Source organism: Danio rerio, chromosome 2 (assembly GCF_052040795.2).
Source record: "Danio rerio strain M-AB ecotype USA chromosome 2, GRCz13ab, whole genome shotgun sequence".
In the NCBI taxonomy this organism is placed as follows: domain Eukaryota; kingdom Metazoa; phylum Chordata; class Actinopteri; order Cypriniformes; family Danionidae; genus Danio; species Danio rerio.
In genome coordinates, this window is record NC_141022.1 from 33,784,125 (window position 1) to 33,805,861 (window position 21,737).

The 21,737-nt window shown below is 34.4% G+C and overlaps 3 protein-coding genes across 5 annotated transcripts in view; 2 read left to right on the top strand and 1 right to left on the bottom strand.

The window, feature by feature from the left end:
• The window catches only part of atpsckmt (fATP synthase c subunit lysine N-methyltransferase), a 52,319-nt gene that overhangs the window by 13,820 nt on the left and 16,762 nt on the right, over positions 1 to 21,737 (top strand). The gene's annotated exons all lie outside the window — the stretch shown is intronic.
• Positions 1 to 21,737, top strand: part of LOC110437736 (neuropilin and tolloid-like protein 1) — a 46,415-nt gene that overhangs the window by 13,820 nt on the left and 10,858 nt on the right. The window contains exons 1-5 of one of the 3 annotated variants that reach the window (XM_087240984.1): positions 15,521 to 16,080; positions 16,415 to 17,481; positions 17,996 to 18,061; positions 18,210 to 18,344; positions 18,517 to 18,765. In XM_087240984.1, the coding sequence (XP_087097110.1) occupies positions 17,454 to 17,481; positions 17,996 to 18,061; positions 18,210 to 18,344; positions 18,517 to 18,765 (478 nt within the window). In that variant the 5' untranslated portion in view covers positions 15,521 to 16,080; positions 16,415 to 17,453. Of the gene's footprint in view, positions 1 to 14,742; positions 17,482 to 17,957; positions 18,062 to 18,209; positions 18,345 to 18,516; positions 18,766 to 21,737 lie in introns of those variants that run through there. The other 2 variants (XM_087240986.1, XM_087240985.1) reach the window with 2 other exon arrangements.
• On the bottom strand, positions 12,065 to 13,773 carry cbln2a (cerebellin 2a precursor). Its single transcript, NM_001128688.1, is given in 3 exon segments — positions 12,065 to 12,292; positions 13,151 to 13,270; positions 13,359 to 13,773. Coding segments are annotated over 3 exon segments (606 nt in total). The 5' UTR covers positions 13,647 to 13,773; the 3' UTR covers positions 12,065 to 12,094.

Consider the following 21,737-nt stretch of genomic DNA (forward strand, 5'->3'; position numbering starts at 1 on the left):
GATACGTCACTCACTCAACCCCTGACACCCCTCAACGGGCCTGACCCAGACACTCACACAGACAGACACACACAACGCCCTGGAGCGACTCCCTTCAGATTCAACACGTATGATCGCGTCATCAAATTTGCCTAAACTAAATGTTTTTAAGTATGGCTGTATTTTACAAGGATTCTGACACAACAACGCAAAGCATACTCTTTCATGGTTTAATGAGGAAACATGTTAAACATGTTAATGTTACATTGGAGGGCTCATGCTGAAAGTAATGCGCTGTCTTTGACAGCTCGCGACTTCACCAGAGACTTTTTGAGTACATTTACATAAGACACCAATACTCCAATTTTAATATGATTTAGGTAATACTCTTATTAAAAGTCTACCATGTAAGCAGCGATTTGATTATCTCAAAGAACCACTGAGTCACAAAATGCGGAGGTTTTTTTTTTCGTTCGTCATGCGGTATCAAATTACATTAAAACAGAAGTGGGAAGTTAAAAATTAAACACCTGAAATTGCATTAAACTCTGGAGAGCCTGGTGATGCGACATTAATTGTTTTATAGTGAAACTTGCCTTCAAAAAGTGCTTCCTTGGTCTTATCCATATTTCTTTGCATGTTGAACACGTCCACCACAACAGGAAGTAAAAAAAAAATTCTAATTGATCACATTCGTTAACGCACTAATTTTGACAGCACTGATAAATAAATATATATATATATATATATATATATATATATATATATATATATATATATATATATATATATATATATATATATATAACCATAAGAGACAAAGCTGTGGATTGTGAGTAAATGTTTTAAAAACCTGTAAATGTTTTTATTTGTTAAAATTGATTTATTACATGCACAGTTTCTAGTGTTAACGGTATGTTCTAGTGAGGATGTAAACAATGGGAAATGCTTTTTGGCATTGTTACCAATTTAGCTACAAATTCCGTCAAACCCCTGTAATGACCCATGCACAATCTTCAGCAGCACTGCAGTGTCTCTCTATGCAGCCGCTTTCACTGCAGTCTACATCACAAATAACGAACTCGCAAAAGATATGTGAACATTTTATAGTAAAAGTCACTTGTCAGATTTTATCTTAGATAGCAGGCGTGAGGTTCAGTATCCTCTGGGTAATTTTCTGTCTAATTCAGGCTCAAACTGATATGACTAACGCGTACTCTGAATGAGAGTGTTTACACAGCGCTAACGTGCATGCTTGTAGTGACGTAGAGCTGATCCACAAATCACAGCACATTTTTTTAGCTGACCAATCAGAGCTTCTTGAGGTTGGGCCTTTCGGAGGAACTAGAAAATATATCAGTCGTTTTCATGTTAGATGAGTAGCTGTATATGATCAAAGTAAGATATATGAAACAATAACATGAGTTTTTACAAATGAAGCATGAGCACACATTTATTTGCATCTTATGAACACAACCAAGACTTGAAAATGCACTCTGGACCATCCCTTTAACTTTACAATAACTAGACCTACATTATATTACTCAGTACTTAAATGTAAAAATATATGGTGGCAAAGACATGGTAAAATAAAGTGTATGTAAAATTCAACTCAATTATTAGTATAATGGGTTTTGTCATACATATAACTGATATGATGATATCATATTTGATTGATATAATACAATACGATTAAAAAACAATTTTGAAATCTCATAACGATTGTATATTAGCTACATTTTGGTCTAATATTATCTTACAACTAGTTAAAAAATATAATATATAAAGTAGCATTAAATATAGAAATTAAAAATGAAATGTTTATTTTTTATTTTATTTTTTTTCAGATATATAAAAATTCTTTAACAAAAATTTCAACATGGTCGAAAATGGAGCAAGATGAAGCACAAGGTTATTATAGAGCAAATTATTAAAGCAAATTATCGATAGATTAAAAATTATTAATATTGACTTAATTTTACATAAGTAATAATAATAATAATTCATTTCTGAAAATTAAAATATTTCATATTATTTAAGTACATGCTATTTTTTTTCATTTATTTTTAAAAAGTAAACTCTTGACCTTTTTATTACTCTGGAAAAAAACACGTTATACTGAAAACACTGTAAGCTCAGCTAATTACAGTATGTAGCTTAATACAATATCAAATTAAGGAGTAATGAAGATTGATGGCAGCATTCCAGGTGTAATAGAGGCACACCGGAGCTCAGAAGCTAATTATCTTTTAATTATAATAACTGTAACTATCATGCCATCAGCAACATCACCTTCTCTTACAAGCATCTCTGCATGCTCATCCTTTCATCATCACCGTCGTTAGAAAAATACTCATTTTAAGACAATAAACATTCTCAAAAATTAAAACTATCACTGAGGTGTTTATTTTTTCAAAATGTAAAGTATGTGTATGGATATCTATTAAATTCCACACTTAATAGAAGGTTTTTTTTTTATTTGCTTTTAATGGTAGTTAAGGGAGGTTGTTCTAGATTCAAAGCTTGCTTTGCTGACAGTTCACTGGGAACCTTTCTTTAATAGATTTAAACACCAATCTATCTCCTTTTCTATAAGTCTTGGAAAGAGATTGATCCTTTAGAGATGGAAATAAGATTTGGTTCCAACATTTAATGTGGGGTTTAATAAACTAGTGAACATTATACAAATGGGAGATGTTGGAATATTAAGTCAATCCCATGCATGTTCAATAAAAAAGGTCAGTAGAGGTTTTTCTTCAATGTCAAAAATATTAGTAATTTGTTCTATACAAATGAATAATTTGAGGACAGAACTCTGGGTTATGTTACCCCAATGCAATACAAAAATTACATTCAAGAGTTTCGCAACTGACTTACATTTCTCTGACTCCAGCATATATACACAACTGATATTAACAGGTGGGGTTTTGGTGTAACGTCACTTATCAGTCATTCTGCAGTCTTCTTCATTCTTTGGTTGTTGCACCTAAACATACTTCCTCTTTCTGCAACCCTTTTCTGCATACCGGAACTGAACAGTTAAGTGAATCTTCAATATATTTCACAACTTCTACATGAATCCAGCTCTTTCTGACATGTCTAGACTTCTAGTTAGACAGAGGTCTGGAGCAAGGCCCCCCGCACTATTTTACACTAAATACAGTCAGAATTATTAGCCCCCCTGAATTATTAGACCGCTTGTTTATTTTTTTCCCTAATTTCTGTTTAACGGAGAGCAGATTTTTTTCAACACAAATATAGTTTAAAGCGGCTAATCATTTTGTCCCTAAAATGGTGTTTAAAAAATTTAAAATTGCCTTTATTCTAGCCTAAATAAAACAAATAAGACTTTCGCCAGAAGAAAGATTATTATCAGACATACTGTGAAAATGTCCTTGCTCTGTTAAACATAATTTGGGAAATATTTAAAAACGAAGAAAAAAATTCAAAGGGGGCTAATAATTCTGACTTTAACTATATCATACTATATTAAACTATATATACAGTAATGTGGCTGTTGTATTGTGGGAAATTTTCTTACCTTTTGGTTTCAAGTGGGGTCCTGAAAAATCTTAGTTCGAAGGGGTATCTAAAGAGAATTGGGACACTACTTTATTGGAACCCGCAAAACGAGGGGCAGGGGTAAGGGGAAGGGCTAAGGGGTAAAATTTGGACGTTTGGTTAGTATATGGTATCAGACAAAAGAAAAAGATTGATTAATCTGTTTTTAGTCTAAACAATTTTTCTAATAAAAAATAAAGAAAAATCTTTTCCCCCCACAGAAATTACTGTCATTAATATACCATACATAAAAAGACTACTATAGCCTGCACAGTGGCTCAGATGTTAGCACTGACACCTCACAGCAAGAAGGTCGCTGGTTTGAGTTCTGGCTGGGTCAGTTGGCATTTCTGTCTGGAATTCGCATGTTCGCCCCATGTTGGCGTAGGTTTCCTCCGTGTGCTCTGGTTTCCCCCACAAGTCCAAAGATGTGGTAAAGGTCAATTGATTAAACTAAATTGGCTGTAGTGTGTGTGTGTGGCTGTAGTGTGTGTGTGTGGCTGTAGTGTGTGTGTGTGTGTGTGTGTGTGTGTGTGTGTGTGTGTGTGTGTGTGTGTGAGAGTGTGTTTCCAGGTGTTGGGTTGCATCTGGAAGGGCATGCGCTGTGTGAAACATATGCTGGATAAGTTGGCAGTTCATTCTGCTGTGGCGATCCCTGATTACTAAAGGGGCTAAGCTAAAGGAAAATGAAAGAATGAATGAAATTGGGCATAGTGTTTGAGTGTGTGAACGAGTGTGTATGGGTGTTTCCCAGTAATGGGTTGCTGCTGAAAGCACATGCGCAGCGTAAAACATATGCCAGAATAGTTGATGGTTCATTCCACTTTGGCGACTTCTGAAAAAAATCAGAGACTGAGCCAAAGGAAGATGAATGAAAAAGATGACTTTGTTCAAGTGAATTTAGATCACCCATGCAGAAATAGGATCACTAGTGTGTTGTTACAATTTATTATTTTTTTATTTAGGTTTACTTATGCTATTTCTTTCTGTTTTATTTTATAATATAATTATCATGCATTTTTTGTTTTACTGAAAAGTTTGTATCTTATCTCTGACATCTGTTTTATTCTGAATATTTGTTTAACCGAACTTCTGTTCCTCCATCTGGAGTTATAAATAACATACATTGGGAACTTTTAGTTGATAATGCTACACATTATGTACCAATATAAACAAAGATACAAATACATTTTGAAAAAAAATCGCTTGCTTTAGGCTACTTTTTTTATCAAGATTATTATTTGAGATGTAAAATGCTAACATGAAATCTTACTCTAATGTCAATTTATTTTAAAACAGTTAGTCACATAAGCAGGGGCAGACTTTGAGATTTCGGGGCACCAAGCAATTAGGTATGGGGCCATAGCATAATATTTTCTATATTTTAATATTTAAAGGAACCTTTATCTTCTTGATGTAAAATTAAAAGCAGGACATTTACAATAAAAAAATGCTTCCCTCGCTTACTGGTTAAGTCCACCCCTGCAATAAGGTTTCATCAATTGATGTTAGTTAATTTATTTACCTTCACCACTTTTAAACAGCATTCATAGTTCAACATTTGCCAATACATTATTAAAATTAAAAAGTTGTGCATGTTATCATTAGTTATGATCTAAGTTAACATGAACTAACCATGAATAACTTTATTTTCATGAACTAATGAGATGAATAAATACATTAATTAATGTGTTGCTAATTGTTTGTTTGTGTTATGAATACATTATAACCTACATTATTGGAACTTCATTGTAGTCTTACCAACCAATTGTTGACTAAATTGGCTGCTTTTGTACCTTTGTTTCTAACAGAGTAGATTCTATAGCAACCATTTTCTTCCCTCACAAAGTCCCAATAATCTACCTCTCGGTCTCTAATCTTGCTCAGCAACGGAAGCGGCTGATCTCCTGATGCAGTTAAATGCCCGGCCGAGATGGCGGTGGCTTCTTCTGGAGCCGTTTCTGTCCCTCTTGCCTGTAAAGGGCAGCTTGGCGTGAGTCCGCAGCGCTCGGGCTGATTACGGAGCGGCGTATGCCATGTGTCAGTGGGTCACAGATTGGACCGGTGCATTGCCACTCGGGCTCTCCCAGCATGCATCTCCCACAAGGGGCAGGGACATCAAAAAGCGCCCGTGTTGCTCTCATGCTGGAGAGATGAGGAGGCTGTGCCTTTACCATCTGAACGGGGACACAAACACACATACCGCAGCCCAAAGATAGATGCGGCGACATGAAATCTGTTCCCGCTGATGCTGAGAGAGAGAGAGAGAGAGAGGAAGACAAAAGCAGAGCCAGAAAACTGATTTGCATTTGCTTAGTGGGTCATTTAGGATTTCTCACCCTAAGTAACACGTTTAATTGAGATAACAAATGAGAATGTGTTTGTGATGAGGTGTTAAGTGCAGAATATGGTCATTAAATCATTCCTGTCACTGCATAAAACATACTAGCAGCAATTTCCCTCCCCTCTCTGTAGGACAATAACTGTTCAGTGCATTATGCTCAATGCCAGAGATCTGAAGAAAATTTCTGGGATAAGCCCACGCATGAATTCAGTTACTGAAGCTATTTCTGCTTTCGGAGAAATTAAGTAAAAATGTGTGCCAGACTATGGCAGCACAGTGGCAGTCATTACCACATCAGGTTTGTGGCCTTTCATGTCTGAAGTTACAGATCTCATATTCCTGCTCGCCTGGGTTCTGGCCTGCTAACCATCTATGACATCTGATCAAACCGCTTAAGTAGAAATCATATTGAATTTCTTGATACCTAATAGACAACAACATCTTGATTTGTGATATTTATTCATCTTTTACACAGTAAACATGCAGCAAATTGACACATATACACGTTTTTGGGGGGAAGTTATATGTTTTAAAGAAATGAACACTTGTATTCATTGAATTGATCAAAAGTGACTTTAAAAACATTACATCACCACATCAAGTTTGCAGATGACACTACTGGGGGAAAAAGCCAATGAATCAGCAGAGAGGAAGTTCATTGGCTTACAGACTAGTGTAAAGTCAACAACCTGTCTCTGAGGAGAACAAAACAACTGAAATGCTAGTTGACTTCAGGAGGTCATGTACCTGCTGATGGTGGGTGTCATTTTGCCATCTAGGACGCAATCCCTGATTGAAACGTTGATTCTGTCATTTTTGTTCAAAAATGTATCCATACCTAATCCCTATAACCCTAAACCCAATCCCTATAACCCTAAACCCAATCCTAACTGTAACTTATTTCCCAAAAATCAGAGGGAAATAATAATTGGATAAAAATCATGTAAAAGAACTGTAAGCCTAAACTGTGATTGGCTGACTAGAATGTTGTTCTAGTCATAGATTTTGATCAAGGAACATGTCCTATTTGGTGAAATCACACTAACCCTCTGCTTACGGCACCTATGTGAAGATCGTAAAGAGCATTAAATTCTTTTATGTTCTTCTGGTCACTCAAAACCAGTAGCAAAGAAAGCTCGGCATCTTCTCTACTCTCTACAGAGCCTGAAGAAAGTGGGGGGCCACACACATTTTACAGAGTGACAACTGAGAGCATTGTGAGTATCTGCATCACTACTGGGGTTGCGAATTACACATCACAAATTACAAGACACTTCAGGATGGCTGAATAAGACCATTGAAGTCCCTCTCTCATATCTCATATCACAGATTTATGCAGCACCTTATTTATTTGTGCATGCAGTCACCAAAGGATCAAAATGCCTGGTTCAGTACCCTGAAAATGCTATATATGGTACATTTTGTACCTTCAGTGTCTACAATTTTGTTCCTTGGGGGTACAAAATTGTCCTTTAAATGGTACAAATGTAGAAGGTAAATAGAGGTGCAAAATGGTACCCTTTAGCTTAATCACCCCAGTGACGGGCCACTTGTACCCTAAAAGTACCTAATTTTGTACCTTTGCTTCTGAGAGTGCCCACCCCCCTTACACCAGCTCTTCAGCCTTCTGTCATCCAGCAGAAGGAAGCATTCAGGCCCTCACAGTCAGACTGGGACAGTTTCTTCCCACATGCCATCAGAATACTCAACTCGATGTGTTCTGGCCTTACAGCCATTCACAAATATACATCTCACTATAAATAACTGAACATATACAATTTAACACAAACTTGCAAACCTTAGCAGGCTTACACAATAAGTCGCTCATACAATTCTCACAAAAAGGTTATGCGGTGCTTTGTCCATTAACATTGATTTATGTATGATTGTTTGATGTTCTTTAAGATATGCACACACACTGTGTGTACTTGTTCTGTATTCAAAATATAGATAATACAGAATAAACAGTTAAGGTGCAAAAAAAGATCTCAAATCCATCATCTGAAGTGAGATTTTTATGTCTCAGCCTCGTGTGTGTAGGTTCAGTCATTTCACTTTTATGAATAGGTTCTTTTCATTAATGTGATATAACTGAACATAAACACAAAGGCTGAGAAAAACACTCAGTTTAGAAGAACATTTCAGATGGCATTTAGAGCTTTTTGTATCTGAACTGTTCATGAAGATAATATAGATATTTCTGCTTTTTTCATGTTTATTGTTATTATCATTTCTTTTCTCTTACTTATGCTAGTTTGAGATAATGTAAGTATATAAGATAATATTAAGATAATTTTCTTACATGTACTTAATGTAGAGATTATCATTTTAGTTCTATACAGCTTGTTGTACCAATCAAAAGTCCTAAAGAATTTTGTATTTTGTATTTTTCTGCTGTGTACTATAAGCTATAAAAGGCTAAATGATATTGAAGCCTGTTTTCCTTACATTATTGTATTATTTAAAAAACATTTTAAATATTAATATCATAAAGAAATGCTTCTTGAGCATCAAATCAACATATTAAAGTTATTTATGAAGGAATATGTGACACTTAAGAGTAAAGCAATGACAAATTAATAATATTTAAAAATAACAAAATAGGGTAACACTTTTGGTTTGGTCACAATTTGCAAACTATTTCCTAACACTACTAGCTTATTAAACTACTAGTTAACTGTTTATTAATAGTTGTTAAGGTAGAAATTAGGTTTCGGTTTTGGGTAGGATTAGCTATGTAGAATTAGAGAACATACTTTATAACTAATAAACAGGGAAAATCAGGGAAAAAAACAAGCAGGTAAAAAGTCAGTAGTTAATACACTCTCAGAAACACAAGCTGTCTCTGGGGTGGTATCTTTTCAAAAAGTACAAATTTGTACATACAAGGTCCATATTAATATCTCAAGGGTACATATTAATGCCTAAAAAGTACAAATATGTTCCTCTTAAAATTTTTAGGTGCTAATATACTTTTAAGGTACCAACATGGAACCTTTAAGTACAAATGCGTACCTTTTGAAAAGGTACCACCACAGTGACAGCTTGTGTATCTGTTTTTTTCTGAGAGTGTGGCATGAATTGTGACCTGGACTAAAGTGTTACCTTATTTTGTAAAAAGGACATGTTTAAAGTGTAACCAAATTGTTTTCTATTTTGGGTAACACTTTAGCTTAGGTCACAATTCATGCCTGGGCTGGGTCAGGTGGCATTTCTGTGTGGATGTTCTCCCCATGTTTATGTGGGTTTTCTCCAGGTTTCACCCACGCCAAATTGTTAATTTTTCATAAAAACATGCGACTAAATTATCCTAACTTGTTTTACTAAAATCTGAATGATGTGTTTCATGATCTTACAAAGATGTTTTCAAGGTTTATACTTCAAATGCTTCAGATTACTTTTACTTTTGTAAACTAATTAAAGTTCCATCCTCAAATGAATTTCTTTACAAAACTGGCAAAATACTATTTAAAATCTGAGTGTGGCCAGAAAGCGATGCCACAACAGTCAGCAAGTGTCCAGCTAACCTCGCCAAATGTTGCTTATAAACCTCCCCATAATGCACCTCGGGGAGCTGTTTGAAAGAAGCCCAAGCTGTAATCTAGACAAAGCGTGGCTCCTTTACAAACAATTTGATTTGTTGAACATTTTGAAGTCACACCACAATTCGCATTTCATATCCGCTTAATTTTTTAGTCATGGTTCTCATAATTAGGTATATGTTCAGTATGATATTAATAGCATTAACCATTTATTGATTAAGTACACAATCTTGCTTTACTTTTGCATATAAGATTAAAAAAAAAAGAGCGCCAGCAGGCAGATTCATTATCAGCCAGTTTAATTCACACCAGCACCCAAGACATGAGTAAACAGTGAACTATGTCTATGAAATCATGATATTTCATATTCAACACAGTAATTATATAATTGATTTAAGACTGCTGCGGGTGATATCTCATAGTATGACTTGTTTATGTACTCTCGCTGCTAATGATGCAGCATTTGGCTTTGGATATCCACTTTGCATTCCTAATACTTAATGACATTTTTAAAATATTTTAAAATATATTGGAATTTAGTCAGATTTAGCAACTTCTTATGAAGATTTATGTTCGTAAAAGACAAATGAAAAAATTATGCATTGAAACATTTTCTGCATTTTGTTCCCCAAATCCAAAGTCATGTTCAGTGACCTAGCAGCGACATGTGCTGTTGAGTCATGTTTTCATTCTTAATCATCTTTATGAAAAAGAAAGGTCAGAAACATGCATTAGACAGCTTTTAGCCTTTGGGCGATGTTACTTACTTCCAAGCCAAATCAAATGACAGGAAGACAGACAGGAGAAGGAAAATGTTTTTCTTTCCTCTTTTTTTATTTAAATAGATTTGCAATAGAAGGTCCATGTTCTCAACATGAGGTCAAACATCAAATGAAATTTTCAAAAATTATCTAGCATAACCACTGGTTACCCACTGATATCTCACACTATGTATACTATGATACAATACAATGTGACACGGTCTTGATCGCTGAAAATATGTGCTAGTGTCTTTTTAAGCTCTGCTTTTGGAAGGAATATTCTACTGTTTAACACTTAACACCCACATCATTCTCATACCTCATCACATTTGCATTTCACCTCCAAATAATGCTGTCTTCACAGTTTTTAATTGTGCCCATGGTAATAAATTGCCTAATTTCCATCTCGTTTCCTAGCCATGCTTTGAAAAATACATAAAGCTGTAAATGTTAAACCTTTAAAATTCACTCTTGTGTTAGACGAAGTCTTAAAAAAAACATGTTATGCCTTAACTGAAGTTACAACAAATCTAGATGACATCTCATAATGATCTCTAAAGCTTGGTGTTGCTTTCATTCTTTTTAAATCTGCACCCTATCAATAGGCTTAATGAGATATATTTTAACAATATGTTTATAATTTTATTATCTTAAAAATACTAATTTCAAGGTTATAAAGTCTGTAGAGGTTGCTAGTGTGCACTAAATATATGTGTGGGGCTTAATATGTATTCTGTATGAATGTGACTAAGAAAAGTTTTGCATGTTTATAGGTTATAGCATTAATACTGCATTTTTTGACTGACAGCATTTGTTCAGGACCACGGACAGCAACACACTCTTCTCTTTCCACCACTCGCTCTTAAATTACTTTATTCCCTTCTTTCCAGAAGGTTTTATATACAAACATTAAATACATTCCTTGTGTTTGTGATATGGCATATTTACATTCAAGTCATATAAAACGCAAGATATCATTGCTCATCTATTCATCAAGCCAAACAACATTGATTAAAGAGAAATGGCTGTTTTTGTACTTTGCTTATATTGAACATCAAATTTGTACAAGGTTTATACGAAAAATAAATACAGCGACGAGCCCATAACGAAACACGATTCGTGCAAAATATGTTCCTGAATGCAAAGAAGTCATTGACGATATCATCCCACTCTTTCTCAAAGCAATATGCACATTAGGTAGTCCAGCTATAGTCACTATCCTACCTTCTTTTGAATCTCATATATAGTTAATGCACACACACATAAACATACCTACATACATACAGTTGAAGTCAGAGTATTAGTCCGCCTGTTTATTTTTTCCCCAATTTCTGTTTAACGGAGAGAAGATATTTTTCAACACATTTATAATTATTTTTATAATTTAATAATTTACAACACATTCTAATAATTCATTTCTAATAACTGATTTATTTTATCTTTGCCATTATGACAGTAAATACTATTTTACTAGATATATTTCAAGACACTTCTGTGCAGCTTAAAGTGAAATTTAAAGGCTTAACTAGGTTAATTAGGTTAACTAGGCAGGTTTGGGTAATTAGGCAAGTTATTGTATAACGATGGTTTGTTCTGTAGACTATCTAAAACAATATAGCTCAATGGGGCTAACAAATTTGACCTTAAATTATTATTTTTTTAAATTAAAAACTGCTTTTATTCTAGCTAAAATTAAATAAATAAGACTGTGTAAATTTGTGAAAATTTCCTTGCTCTGTTAAACATCATTTTGGAAATATTTAATAAATAAATAAATAAAAGGGGGGCTAATAATTCTGACTTCAACTGGACATACAAACTTGTTCCTTCGTATCCTAACAATAATCAATGCATTCCATGTGCTCTCTTCTAAATGTCCCTTGATCTTCATTCTGGGCTGTATTCAATTAAAGAGGGAAAACAAGAAAGCCGGAGAATGTGGAGTATTTCCAGCCGCCCATGAGGTTTCCTCTCTCCAGTTTGAGATAGAGTCTGTCTTCACGCTCCAGGTGAAGCAGAACGCTGTTACTCGCTGCCTCCCGGGTCACGTCTTGATCACCGGCAAACGCTGATATTATTGGATATTCATTATGCATCAGATTGACCTAATGAGCACATTGGAAACACAAGATGTGAGCAGACATATTGCAACAATTCAGATCAACCTTTGCTCCATAACACTGAATAGTAGCTGCTTATAAATAATATATGAGTTTGTAGTAAATATTATTAATTACAAGTGACCATTTTCTTTCAGGTTTCCTTTATTATTACTGCTTATTTTTAGACATATAAGTCTTCACTAGTCTCAGTTTAATCATTAGGATTTTTCCAACAGTGAAAACTGGTAATTTTGCTTTTTTTTAAGTTACTAAAAATAATCAATGTACTCACTACCATCTATTTAGTACATGCACAATGTGTAAGACATGAGAGTCTACTGTACATTATACTAACAACATGTTGTATCTCATTTACCATTGCTTTAGTAATAGAAAATGACTAGTCAAAAATGACATACAGTTTAATTCAAATCCCATATCTAATATGGGAGTTTAATAATAAGCTCCTCATTATTAATTATTATTATTGTTATTATTATTATTATTATTATTATTATTATGACTCATTATTATTAATGAGTAATAAATATTGCTCATTAATAATAATGAGTCTAATAATAAGTTCCTAATATATTCTCATGTTTATTCAATTTTAATGAATTATTTAAGAAGCGGTACATTAACTAGGCTAATAAGTTAAAGTATGAACAGTAATGCCAAAAAAATAATCTATTAGTAAAACTGAAAAAGAGTGTCAGAAACAGAAGCAATACAGTCAGAAATTAATAATTAATATCAGCACTGATCCATGTAATTAAACGTCAAAAACGTTCAGTTTGCTAACAAAATTCAATTATTTTGTGATTAGTTTCGTTTAAAAAAGTAAACAAACCCACTCACCTGAATTGTCTGTCGGTTGTACACCTTCACAACGTGAAAGCTGAAGCTGTAAATGCCTCGCCGAGGGGCTTGGAAAACACTCGCCTTTAGGTCGAAATGATTCCCAATATTCACAAGTACCTGCAAAAAGGTGTTTGTTCACTTAGTTAACGTGGAGACTGCATGCCATTGCGCACAAATATGCGCAAATGTGAAAGCAGGGTCTGACCTGATCAAAGTAGATTGTCATGGACTTGTTACTCATTTCTGACGGTTCATGGTTAGTTCCTCTGACTGCAGAAAATGCCACTTTAGCACCAGCAGCTCGGACGGATATCCCAAACGACGAGGTCACTCCTCCTTCGGCGGACGGGTTCGAGTCACAAACAACTAAACATTTCCCTTCCAAGACTACGGGTTCTGTCTCATTCTGTCCGAGGGAAAACGCCACTCCGCATCCCATAAGAAGGGTGGAGGCCAGCACGGCCAAAGAGCCCGGTTCCCTGGCTCTCAACATGACTGTGAAAGACCGAAGCCGAAATACTAACGAGCACTCTTTGGAGATCTGTGAAGACGACAGTACATCTCTCTCTCTTTCTCTCTCTCCTCACTCTCTCTCTCAATCTTCCTCTCTCCTCTCCACACTCTCTCTCATCTCATCCATATATAGCATATATTGGAAAACGCCCTGATTTTTAGCATGTGCTAAAGATTATTGCGCAATAATCTCAGTGGTTAAAAAAGTATGTATTAAACTACACGTAAGCATAACATTTACAAATCGATTCATTAATAAAACATTGCTACTAATAAAGTCAAATATTAGCGTTTAAATCCATAATACTGTATTAAATTAAATGTACAGTTCTACATTCCATTTTTTCATTTATTTAAAGCATGTAAAGCATTAACTGATGACTAAATATATGGTCGTGTAATTTATTACAATAAAAAAAAAACTAAAAAAGTGGCTGTCCACTGGCGATATCCCACTGTTTGGAGCTGAGGTTCAGAAAGTAATATGATACTATTGCTCCATCCAGTGGTTATAAAAAGATATTAAAGCATGATGTTGAACGAGGAAATTCATGTTTAGCACTTTCAGCAAATTCTCATATGCAAACAAAATGTAAATTAAATGCAATTTGTTAAACCAGGGAAGATAACGACTAATCATAAACTCAAGCTAAATACCTACAGTAGTTGACATTTGGTGTAACACATTAATGCGTTAACATTAATGCGTTAGCTTAAAAGTTGTGTTATAGAAAGTATTGGGTCTGTTAATGCTCATCAGTATAGCTATTTTTTCAATCCCCACAAAAAAACAAAAAAAAAAACACGTGAACACAGGGCGAACATGCAAACTCCACACAGATATGCCAACTGACCCAGCTGAGACTCAAACCAGCGACCTTGCTGTAAAGCGACAGCACTACTCACTGCACCACTGTGTCACCATATACATACATATAAGTTTGATGAATAGCATCATAAAACAAGACAATTTTCAAAGTCAACCTGAGCTGCAGGAAAAAAGGAAGGTAGCATCTCCTAAAACTAGTTATGCTGATAATTATATTAAAAACTTTTTTTTTTTTTAATTTGATCTTGAGCCTCACGGAAGATTCAGAATTTACATTTGTTCACACATACATGCAATTTATTTTACCAGTCTAAATTCGTATAACATATTGTAAAGTTTTTTTAGTCTAAACGTTGTAGCAAATTTAAAGAAATATTGATTAATCAGACTTTCAGACCACAAAGTGCCATCAATTTTCAATTAATAGTTTTGTTCTAGGCTAATTTGGACATTGTCCTAATGAAAGATTAGAAATGTAGCAAACAAATGCAAGGTCTCTTGTAGTTTTTCCTTGTGTTCTGCAGCAGCATTGTTTCTCCTGTTTTAACAAGATGCTGATGAAAAGCAGCACCACAAGGAACAGCAGTTTAGGAGAAGGCAACTGGGACCATATTAGTGTCTTATTATTCACTTTTTCCTCCACATTTTTTGTACATGAAGTTTCTACTTTAACCACAGTCTTGTCTTTTGCTACAGCAAATATGCTGCAACAGTGGAAATGAAACCAATGGTTGTGGTTCATATATTCTTTTGTTATAGAATAAATAATATACAGCGAATTTAAACAGATATCAAATTAGTATTTTGTAAATCCAAATTATTTGTCTGAAAAAGATAGGCAATATGGACAATATATATCAAATTGCAGCCCTACATATGCGTTCACAATATTGTCTTATTTCTTGCATCAAAACAATTAAACTATAATAAAACCATATTTTTTATATATTACTCTAAAAACATGTTCTTATTTTTATGTTTTCTGCACAAAAAATAAGACTGTCATGCATTTTTACATGTTCAGAGAAGACTAAAATGTCATGAAGTGTAATAATTTATAGACATATACCAAAAACACCTGTATTTGAGCGTTACAGTGCAGCCTCAGAATACTATTAATTGTAATTTTAAATCTTTATACTTTGCCACCCTTTTTCAAATCATTTGTTTGGGCCAGGTTTTTAATAATTTACAATATTGTAGCGGTTAGTTTAATCACTAGATTGGCTATTTTAATAAGGATCTGAAACGTAAGTTTTTGATTTGATCAAAAAGATAGATTGCCCCAAGTGAGGATGTTGCATTTTTGCCTGTATTTTCACATTTAACAAAAGATATGTGAATTGAAACATTAAAGTAAACACTTTTTGTGAATTTGATTTTCTAAGAACGTCAGACCATAGCAAATGAAAGAAACTTGTGCATTTACTGATGTTCACAATTTATATAACCAAGAGGCCTATAGTAGTTTTGAGTCTTACAGGTCCCTAATAAATTTTATTCTAAACACTTCCCTAAACACTTTCTGTTGTTTGTCAGTGTAGAGTAAAATTGTTCTGATGAGTTATCATTAGCACTGATTTATGTTGTAGATTTATGTCATTTGATTGGATGAAAAATTTCTGAGTAAAGTAGTTTTTTTTTACTCAAAATCTTAACTATCCTTATTTATATGGAGCCAGGTCAGTCTCAAAAATATTACATTTCCAAAAACAAAACTCATACATGCACAGCAAAGTTTACATTTACAAAATTCCATACGTAAATTGAAAACACAATGTGGAAATTTTTGCCCGGATTAATTGGATTTGTGGATGTATGATTTGTATTTTGAATTTACAAATTTTGAATTGTTTAAATGTGAATTGTGTATGATTTCTTTTTATTTTGTAAGTGTATTATTTTTGAGACTGATCTAGTTCCATATATTTCATATTTGACTAATTGTGTTTTGAATTTATAAATAAAATTTGCATATTTATGAACTGTGTTTTGAAATATGAACAGTTCTGAATTTACAAACTGGATTTGCATATTTATGAATTGTGTTTTGTATGTAACTGTGTTTTGAATTTACAAATTGTGCTTTGTATATTTATAAATTGTTTTAAAATACTAATTGGATTTGTGCATTTATGAATTGTGTTTTGAATTTCCGAATTCAGTTGTTTAAAAGTGAATTGTGTAGGATTTTTTATTTTGTAATTGTTTTAGTTTTTTAGACTAATCTAGCTCCATATATTTAATATGTGACAAATATGTCACAATAGATCATTTGCATAGACGCCACATTTAATTTATCACGATTCAAAACGAGGCTATGAGGTAAAAGTGTAGTACACATATCTACTATTAGAACATTATCTGAAGTCTACACAATTAATATTGCTTCAGCTGAACATGTTAAACAAGCAAGCTCCCTCAGCCTCGTTTTAAAAATCTATTAAGGATTTTGTTTAATAAATATTTTTGATTCTATATGTGCCTAGCTAAATCATATTTTCAATTTGTACTAATGTTGTGAGTTTACCACAAACTGAACAAAGTATGCTATCATTACGCGACAAGTAAACAATGGGTTAACATCACCTGGACAAACTTAATCTGAGGCAGTGTATTACAAATTTCATGAGCATATCATCAAAATCTTGCCAAATATAAGAATAAGGGATCGTGTTAATCCACTCAGGGTGTCCGCAGGTCTTCAGTGCACAGACGCGGATTACGCAGATGTGCTCAACCTGTTCCATCAAACAAGACTTCAACTACAGGGAGTTCGCGAAAGAGCCACAACAGTTTTTGCAGTGAATCTCACATAATTTGGATCGTATCCTGCATTCTTCTAAAGACGGAAAGCTTTATAGGCTTCTGTAGTTGCATTTCCTTAAATTCATCCTGCGCTTCGCCACTTCAATTCGCATTTCATGGAATTCAAAGTTGAAGCCCTTGCGGAGAATCATGGTGCCGCGGGTGAAACTGCTTGTTGGTGAGTAAATATCAAAACAAAACGTGAACCTATGTTAACGAGAATAAATGTGATGCTTCAGGTTACTGCTTTCGAAGTAGCCAATTGTCTGATTATGTAGTTACCTTATTATGTAGCTAATGCCTTAACTTTGCTTTTAATGTGTGGTTATGTGTGCAATATTTACATGAACATAAACATGCACTTCCGAGAGTAGTGATCAAGTTGCAAAACACAGATCAGCATGTCGTTGCTCGTAGTTGAAAGACTATTTGGTTATTTCTGTTAAATACTCTCTGTTTTTGCTGAATTTGATTTACTGAAACCATAAAGTTATAATTGACTGAGAATAGTTTTTACATGATGCACTGTCAAAACATAAATACATACGCATATAGATGTGGTAGAGATCTCATTATACAAATACAATTGATACCACACATAATGTAGAATACATTAGAGGGGTATTCACATTTTACATTGGGAACTGCTTACAGATTAAGCATGCTATTCTGACCATTATTAATTCTAACAGTTGTTGCAAGTATTGTCAATCTTGGATTTTCTGGAGCACCAACAGCACCCCCGAAGAAAGCTATAGGTAATTTTCCTTTATTAACACTCACCTCTAAGTAAAACAGGCATATTACAAAAGAAGTACTAGTTTCAACACTTAATATTGATTGATTCAAATACTTTTGAGCATTTACTGTACATTTTTTGTTTGTAATAACGCTTTGTTTCTTCAGTTAAAAACAACTCAGGTGTGACTCCTGTGGGACTGTGCGGTTCTTGGATCAAAGAAACCAACGGAGGACTTTTCACATCTCCCAATTACCCAGAAAAATATCCTCCTGACCGAGAATGCATATACATAATTGAAGGTTAGCGAGCTTTCCTTTTGACCTTTCTTAATCAGCTACATATGAACATCTAACTAGAAGTTTTTCTTATTCCATAGCTGCTCCAAGGCAATGCATCGACCTGTATTTTGACTATAAGTATAAGTTTTGACTATAAGTATGCTATTAACTAGAAGTTTTTCTTATTCCATAGCTGCTCCAAGGCAATGCATCGACCTGTATTTTGACTATAAGTATGCTATTGAGCCGTCATGGGAGTGTAAGTTTGACCACATTGAAGTCAGAGATGGCCCCTTCAGCTTTTCTCCTATCATCGGCCGTTACTGTGGACAAGTGAGCCCGAACTATGTTAGGTCCAGTGGACGATACCTTTGGATAAAGTTTGTAGCAGATAGCGAACTGGAAGCCACTGGATTTTCAGCTCGGTACAATTTCACTCAAGGTAAGCATCCTAGTACTGTCATCAGTTTGTGCATTTCAGTTTCAACAAAGTGTCACCCATTATTGGTATTTATTTATTTATTTTGCAAAACCTGTTAGTCATGTTATTAAGCTTGATTTGAGAATGATCTAAAGAGCTTCTTCTGCTTTGGTGTTTCTGTATAAATTCACATGATGGGTGTCATAAAATTTACTTTGCATAATGACAAATATTTTGACTTTGAAATATTTAGATCTTAAATTGTCTATTTTTAAAAATATCTAACATGTTGCAGATTTAAATTACATTATGAAAAGCAAATTGTTTCCCAATGATGGGTTGCAGCTGAAAGGACATTCGCTGCATAAAACATATGCTGGATAAGTTGGCGGTATGTTCCGTTGTAGCGACCCCTGATTAATAAAGGGACTAAGCCAAAAAGAAAACGAATGAATGAAAGCAGATTGTGTGATCTCGACTTTTTTGACTTGACTTTATCTATTTCGAAAGCAAGATGTGCACACAGGTATAATGTTGGTTTGGTCGTGGTGGTTTATTCGTAGCAAGATCCTCCGTGTTTTGGTAAATGTGGTGTTCTGTGCTCAGGTCAGATGCCCTTGCATTTGTAGTGCAAGCACACATGCAGCAGCTGAGTGGGGGAGGTTTGTGATGTCTCTGATCCCAGTTAATGAAAGCTTGTCTTCAGAAGAGCACACTCAGTCTGCTCCATGTCCTGAGCTCTGTCCTTCTACTTCAGCTTGGCCAAATCCTATTGAAATTTACACTCTCAAAATTAAAGATTCCAAAAGTAGCTTTTACAAAGAGATAGGGTTTCCTATATAACTCTGTGGGTTTATGGTTTCCAACAGATGACAAAAACTAATCTTTATTATTAAAAGTGTATAGCCTTTTATAAAAAATATTTTGGAGTACATATTTTATTTCATTCAATGTTCTCTGACTACTCGACTAAGGTTTGAGACATATGTGATGTCTGCCTTGACAAAATTTGGCTGGTCTTCAAGATTACGTGATGTTAGGTTTATCTTAAATTGTGGTTATGCAAGTGTTCATCAGAGCTTCCCAATAGACAATCAACAAGAATGCTAATCTTCTGTGACAAGGACTTGCTAAAAAGGTTCTGTGTAAGAAGCACCAGCAATAACATATTTTTGCCAAGCACCTGCATAAAATGATCTCCTTTTATTGAAATAAGCATACACAAAAATTCTGGATTATTGCAACTCAAGTTTGGGTAAAATACTGAAAAACCCAAAATATTGGGTTCAAAATAAAATAAAAGGATTTAACACCAGAAAATTGAATTTACACCCAAATTTGGGTTGCATTGTGTGTGCTTACTCCATTTAACAACCTAGCATTTTTCATTGTGCCCTAAATTCATGCATTATCACCAATGCTATGACATTTACACACTGAAGAAGCTCAGCCACATTTGTTCTCTCTATATGAATGTTATTTAAACAATAAACACAGTTTTATTAAAACATTCAAATCCATTTTAGGTCATTTCTGAGTTACACTTGGATATGAAATACTGTACAATATCATCATGCACATCATAAATCAGAGATTTGGCAGAGACCTACATCCATGCATGCTGTTACATCAGTATAAATATTAATCTTAGTCGAGCTGTACCAGAGGTAAGAAAACACGAGGGGATTACTGCGAATCCCAGAATGATTTTAGATTGAAACCCAAAAGGACTCTGAAAAATCGTATTGAATATTTCTGTAAATGATGGATTAGATGTACGTAGAAATGATCAACTGGCCCGAGCCTATTAACTGGTCAAGCTTGAAATACTGGGCAAAATAATAAGTTCAGACAGCCTCCTGAAAACACACCTAGATCTTATTACTTTACTTCCTGTCACATTGGGCAGCCTAATCTGTGTGAGGCTGGTGCAGGGATTATTAATCCATGCACAATCATGACTCAAGCCTCAGGACATCATTCTCATTCCCTAATCCTGGGGGGGTTCAGTTATTATGCTAAAAGAAAATGATTGCGTTGGAACAGAAGTTCCTCAGGGTCAGTAAGAGCAGCACACCATATGTTTATTTTAACTTTATCTTTGAAATCATTTAAAGGATATGAAATGTTCCTGGTCTGGAATAATGCAGTTTTGTTCTGAAATTTGGGGTCAGTCATATTTGTTGCTAAAAGAAAGGTATAGTGTTCACAGAGTCTGCATTTATTTGATCAAAATTACAGTAAAACAGGAATGTTGTAAATGTTACTTTAGTTGTATCAATGCTGTAGTTTGAGTAAATTTTTACATTTAATTTATTTCTGTGACGTTATTCCTTTGTTGTCATATGATCGATTTGAAATCATTCAATTATGCTGATTCGGTGCAGAAGAAATATTTCTGACTACAGTCAATAATAAAAACATAAATATTTTCACTGTTAACATTAATCAATTTCATTAATTCATTCATTTTCTTTTCGGCTTAGTCCCTTTGTTAATCTGTTGTCGCCACAGCGGAATGAACTCCCAACTTGTCCAGCATATGTTTTATGCCCTTTCAGCTGCTACCCATCACTGGGAAACATCCATACACTCATTTACACACATACACTACAGTCAATTTTAGCTTACCCAATTCACCTATTGTACAGGTCTTTGAACTGTGGGGGAAACCAGAGCACCTGGAGGAAACCCACGCGAACACGGGGAAAACATGCAAACTCCACATAGAAATGCAAACTGATCCAGCTGAGGTTTGAACCAGTGACCTTCTTGCTGTGAGGCGATCCTACTACCTACTGCACCAATATGTCGCCGCTTTAACCAATTTAATGTGTTCTTTTTAAATTTATGTATTTCTTTCAAGACTTTGTTTTAAACAAGTGAAACAAGTGTTACTGACCCCTAATTTTTAAATAGTAGTATAAGCCCAGCTACCAATTTCAACTCTACAACTATTCCCTTAACATTCCTGTTAGATTATATAATATTCT